Here is a 6104-nt window from a genome sequence, read left to right on the forward strand (position 1 = left end):
TACCTTGGGGGAAGGGTAAATCCTTCCCCTGTGTCAGGGGTGGGCCCTACAAAGGCAGGCCCATTTTTCCGGGACGTGCTCCTACAGCTGCGGGTGAGCTGGCTGGGACGCGTGTCCGGGTCGGTTGCGGGCGCCTCACTCGTGACCGTCCGGGTCGAGTGACGCCCGGGTCGGGCCGACCCGTGGAGAATTTGGGCCAGGCCGTAACAGTTTTTTATATAATTACTAAACAAGCATGTGATACTTATCATATTCTCATATTTATTTTCGATAAAAAGTTATACTATAATAAATGATTAGTCTTTACAAAGATGGTATGCATGCTTTTTAAGGATATTCAATCATAATATAAAAAATTAAAATAAACTTAATAATAAACATATTTTTTTATCTTTAAAAGTAGTATCTCTAATATTAATTTTATATCTAATATTTTAAAATTGTTTCAATTATATTTTTAGATGCTAACTTTATATAAACTCTAATTCTTTTGTGTCCAAACAATAAATTAAGTTAGTATTGATATATTATTAAATTTTCTATTAGTATTGTCAATTTCTAAAGTTATAAGTAAAATATATTTAGAATAAAAAATAAAATTGAACAAAATTCTTGAAATGATATGGAAGTAAACATAAATATTGAAAACAAATGGCATATTTATTCAATTTTATAATATAATTAATGAATAATTTATTTATTTTAAAATATAATTTCATATGCCTTAAATTCTATATTAACAAATTCAGTTGTTATAGACATTTTTTACTTCTTATAAAATATTAAAAATATCTAAACTAAGTTTGTTAAATTTTTTTACGGCAACCTAACAAATTAAAAGAATTTAATAATTTTTTTAAAATAATTCTCTAATATTTATCTATATTCATTTTTTTTAAAATGCATGACACATATAAAGTTATTAACAAGTTCTATTTTAAAAATAAAAAAAAAATTATACCTTTCTCTGATTATTATTACTGTAAGTTGTATTAATCTAATTTATAATTTCATCTATTTTATCTACTATTTTATTTTAGGTCAAGGATTCATTAAAATTTTAGCTAAGCTGTGACTTCTATTTAATAAAATAGCGCATGACTCATCAGTGATTATTCATTAGCCAAGCAAGTAGCACAAAAATGTCTTTTTCCCTCTTATAAGATGAGATACTGGATCAACACATCTCTTTTCCTCCATGCACTTAGAAAAATGGAGTTTACTCTACAAAATTTATCAAAATCTCCACCATCTACATATTTTAATATATATATCAACGGTACATGTGAACATCTTCCTAATATTAATCAAATCATCTACATTTAATTAATTGATATTATAATAATTTTTGTTAGTCAAATCCTCCCTTTTATCAATTTTTTGATACTCTCTTCCTCATCATCAGACACCAGTCAATCTGGCTTCCACCACCAACATTCCACGAAGGAGCAGCGGCACCACCACCACCAAACAAAAGATCACATATAACTATGCACTACACTACACTCCACCACGACCACTACCTTCTTCTTCAAACACAAATTAACAACTAGTAGTTAACATAGCACTACACCCCGCCCCTTCCCCCGGCGGGTCTTCTCTCTCTCTCTCTCTCTCGTGAGTTAGTTATGGGAAACCCAAACCCTAACCAGGAGGAAGAGAAGACCCTTCAAGAAGAGCTTTCAGGTCCCATCATGCTCGGCGACCGAGTCATCAAACTCGCTCAGGAGTCCGACTCATCCAAAGTCGACTGCGCCGAACTCGCCAAGAAGGTTCAGCTCCTCTGCGACAACCTCCGCTCCGTCGTCCGTGCCGCCACTGCCCAACCCCTCAACGAGCGTCCCATCCGCCGCATCGTCGCCGAAGTCTCCAAGACCCTCGACCGCACTCTCGCCCTCCTACGCCGCTGCCGCCGCAACGGCGGCGTCCTCCGCCAGGTCTTCTCCATCACCACCACCGCCGATTTCCGCAAGGTCTGGAACCTTCTAGAGTCTTCTAACGGGGACTTGCTCTGGCTCCTCAGCATCTTCGATTCCAAAGGTACCAACCTCTCTCTCCCTCCAATTGCAAGCAATGACCCTATCCTCGCTTGGGTTTGGACCTACACCTATACCCTCCAGTTGGGAACCCTAAAGGACCGTGCTGAAGCTGCAATGGAACTTGGTTCTCTTGCAAGAGACAATGGTCGGAACAAGCTTATTATCTTGGATGAAGGTGGGGTTTCGCCGTTGCTCAAGCTTCTTAAAGAAGGTTCTTCCCCTGATGCTCAGGTAGCTGCTGCTAATGCTCTTGTTAGTATTGCTAGGAACCAAGAGAGGGTTGTTAGGTTCATTGTTGACTCGCTTGGGGTCCCCATTATTGTTCAGGTTCTTGGGGATGCTGCTATGAGGGTTCGTGTCTCCGTGGCTGAATTGGTTGCCACCATGGCTGAGCAGGACCCTCGTGCACAGGAGGATTTTGTGAGAGCCAATGTGACTAGGCCGCTTGTGTCGTTGTTGTCTATAGATACTGTTCTTGCTGATCCCATGGCAGGGAGGGCTAGCATTCATTCTTTGGTAGTGAATTTGTCGTCGTCATCTTCGATTGGGGAATCGTCTAATTCAGGGAGTTTGGATGGGAGTAGCAGAGGGGGCCAGCATAGGAGGGAGAGGGAGAGGGAGGCTGAGAGCCCTGCGGTGAGGAACGAGGTCAAGGTGAGTTGTGCAAGGGCTCTTTGGAAGCTTTCCATAAGGTGTCTTCTGACTAGCAAGAAAATCACCGAGACCAAAGGTTTGCTTTGTCTGGCTAAGATTATTGAGTCTGAGAGTGGAGAATTGCAGCTCAATTGTCTCATGGCTGTCATGGAGATTACTGCGGTGGCCGAGGTAAATTCTGATCTTAGGAGGGCTGCCTTCAAGTCTACTGCTCCCGCCGCAAAAGCAGTCTTGGATCAGCTTCTGAGAGTGGTTCAGGAAGTGAACCATCCGGCATTGCTGATTCCTGCAATTAAGTCGATTGGTTCCTTAGCCAGGAACTTCCCTGGAAAGGTTCCGCATGTGCTTGGCCCTTTGGTTGCTCAACTTGGTAACAGAGATGTGGATGTGGCTATTGAGGCTGCTATTGCTTTGGGGAAGTTTGCGTGCTCCGAAAACTACAACTGTGTTGATCATTCTAAGGCAATACTTGAGCTTGATGGAGTTCCTAAGCTGATGAGATTGCTGCAGAACAATGACCGTGCGCATATGCATGGCCTTGTTTTACTTTGTCATCTTGCTTTGAATGTGGGCAATAGTAAGGTTCTTGAACAAGAGCGCGCCTTGTGTACTCTAGAGAAGCTAGCCCGTCCTGTTTTAGCTCAGCATCCTGATCAGAAGGATCTCTTCGCAAAAGCCATACACAACCTCACTCTTTATCAGCCGGGAGCTCAATTGCACAGACAGTCCTAGGGGCTATAATCCCCACTCGTATTAATCAAAATAATTGGTCCTTGTAAGTGCTTCAGATGACAAGTAAGAGTATATTGTACTTAATACTAATCTATCTAGCATTGTGAAAATACCAAGGGAAAAAAAGTCAATTTAACATTGTTATATGTGATAGTAACTAAACGAATCATACTAAGTATTAATAACAGGACAAGTAAATATATTGATTTGCATGGAAATGTTTCATTCACATGGACATGGTATACAAGAACTTTCAGTAGATTCGCTAGCATTAAATAACTTTTCCATCTTGTTATATATCACAACCGAGTAATTTGATATCAACTTGTGTCATGTTTTACTTTTTGTGTTGTAATTCAAAATATATACATGTTCAAGGCAATATTTGCTATTCTAGTTATGTATATCAAAGTATATATTATATACTCTATAGTCATTCGTTTTAAATTAAATTAAATAAAATAAGCACAAGTATGTTTACATATCGAACAACAGTATAGTATGCATTTCTCGCACGGAGGTTATCGCCTTCCTGAATGTTTATGCCGTACCATCGTCCTCTTTAATGCTAGTATGCCACATGCCTACATCTAACAGTCCATGTTGGTTCTGTTATACTTACATATTTACCAGATGCTTTTATCTAACAGCATCATTTTCAGATAGTAAACCAATGTCTTCATCTGCATACACTGGGCAAAGAATTCTTATTCTTTGTAACGTAGCTCGATAGTTCTCAATTTTTCGAATTGCATTTGTACTTGTATCGATCTGACTAAATGTTCCAATTGCTCAAGGTACCCTTATAGAATCTTAATCCGTGCAGGATTATATATGACTAAGCTGAAGGCATGCATTCTTTGTTATATTATTTAGTGACTAGAGGTGGAGTATCAGTAGTTTACATTGTTTGGAAGCAGCATAACCTGAGAAATAATACTAATGATATCAGTTGCCCTAAGGATCTGTTGGGATATTCTTCAATAAGAAGTCTTACTATTTGAGAAGCGTTGCAGCAATCAAAGTTATAGAGGATCTATAGACACGCTTTCTAGAAAGTTTGATTCAGAATTTATCCTAGTTGCCATATCTGTTTAAGTTCCTTGGTATTATTAACTGCATTTAAACCTTCATAAAATTCAATAGGACTGGAGGATGAACAAAAATTTTCGTGGATCAAAATGTGTTTCCAAAGTTTGCAGCTCTGCCCCACATATATAGATTAGATAAATATTTGGACAAATATGTTGAATTTGGAGGAAGCATACCTGATGTCAGACAGAGGTAAACATGAGATTGCTTTTGCAGCGGAAGGAAGTAAGCCTCAAGATACGTGAACACTTAGATCCGGATCCAGATCGTGTCCCACCATGTTAACTTGTACAACATAGTCAATGATCATACTTTACTTGACCTGAGGATATTCGGCGCTATTCATCTAGCAGCAATCCAATGTTTGGGAAGGATTGAGTGGCAGTCATGCAGAGTTCTATGGACATGATGAGCTTACTATCGACATCGATTCAGAAGTTATCCTGGTAAGAATTCCCTGCTAGTATTATTAACTTTGTAAATAAATCTACTTATATTGTAATGAATTAAGCTTGCACATACTTTTTCGTGCATGAAAAGGTGTCTCCAACGCATGCAAGTTGAATATTTTGACAAGAATATCATTTTAATCAGTTAATCCAAAGTTTTAATTGTGACATTATTTCAGTTGATGCATTTTCTGCTAGAATTATTTTGGATCTTATTTTTAGTTTATGGCTTTATATGTAACAGTATTAATAATAATAAAAGCAGCAAATTATAGTTGGCTAAGTTGTAATCAAGGAATAAACATCGGTAGGATCCTAGTAATCTGTTTTCAGTTGTAAGGTGCAGTATTTCCGTCACTGAGATACTCTTTGAAGGTTGTTATGATGCTCATGATTCATGAAACCAAACGTGTGTGAGTAGTGTGATAACTTGGTTCGACCTAATGTGTTATAATTGTTTATTTAATGCGAGTCTTTGGGTTTGTATCTTGTTGGTTGTAACATAGATATCAAAATAGAAGGCGATTGATGAATACATGACACGAGGGTAGATCACCATGAATTCCCATTTGCTGCAAATATGTTTTAAATGAGTCGTTGCACACCCATTTTCACTTTGAATTCAGCCAAGTATGCCATGATGTAACTATGGAGTGTAGATTCACTTTTCTGTATCCACTCCAAATTCAAGTTCAATCACATCAAATAACCAAATAATGCTGATGACATATGCACAAGAGTTTTTGTTAACAATTATTCCAAGGGTGCTTGTTAAGGAAGTGAAAAATGAAAGGAAAAAAGAATATTGGAAAAACAAATACAACAACAAAGTCTTATTCTACTAGATAGAATTGACTACATAGATTACAACAAAGTCTTATTCTACTGGATAGAATTGACTACATAGATTACAACAAAGTCTTTGAGTAATTACTCAAATCAGTTCCTAAAAATTTTAGTCCTAAAAAAAATTAATACACAAAAACATCTTCAAAGTTTTACTCTGACAGATAAATTATTTTCAGTTCATTTTTTGGTAAAATAATTATCCAAATCAGTCTCCATAAATTTTTAAAGTCGATATTTTAGTCTCTAAGAAAATTAATACAGATCAATCGCCAATGTTTTTTATCCATCA

The 6104-nt window shown here is 37.5% G+C and overlaps 1 protein-coding gene across 5 annotated transcripts; it reads left to right on the forward strand.

The window, feature by feature from the left end:
- The first annotated feature begins 1284 nt into the window (after positions 1–1284).
- Positions 1285–5152, forward strand: LOC107631827 (uncharacterized). 5 transcript variants are annotated; one of them, XM_088501556.1, is made up of 3 exons: positions 1285–2270; positions 2367–3468; positions 4252–5152. In XM_088501556.1, exons 1-2 carry the CDS (start codon positions 1629–1631, stop codon positions 3423–3425), a joined length of 1701 nt encoding a protein of 566 aa, XP_088357682.1. In that variant the 5' UTR covers positions 1285–1628; the 3' UTR covers positions 3426–3468; positions 4252–5152. The 5 variants fall into 5 exon arrangements, with proteins under 5 accessions (XP_088357682.1, XP_020978212.1, XP_088357681.1 ...); XM_021122553.2 differs by lacking the exon at positions 4252–5152 and having other exon boundaries at positions 1286–2270; positions 2367–3637; XM_088501555.1 differs by having other exon boundaries at positions 1288–3468.
- Positions 5153–6104: the final 952 nt, after the last annotated feature.

This window comes from Arachis ipaensis, chromosome B1 (assembly GCF_059453495.1).
Source record: "Arachis ipaensis isolate K30076 ecotype BB chromosome B1, ASM5945349v1, whole genome shotgun sequence".
Taxonomy (NCBI): Eukaryota; Viridiplantae; Streptophyta; class Magnoliopsida; order Fabales; family Fabaceae; genus Arachis; species Arachis ipaensis.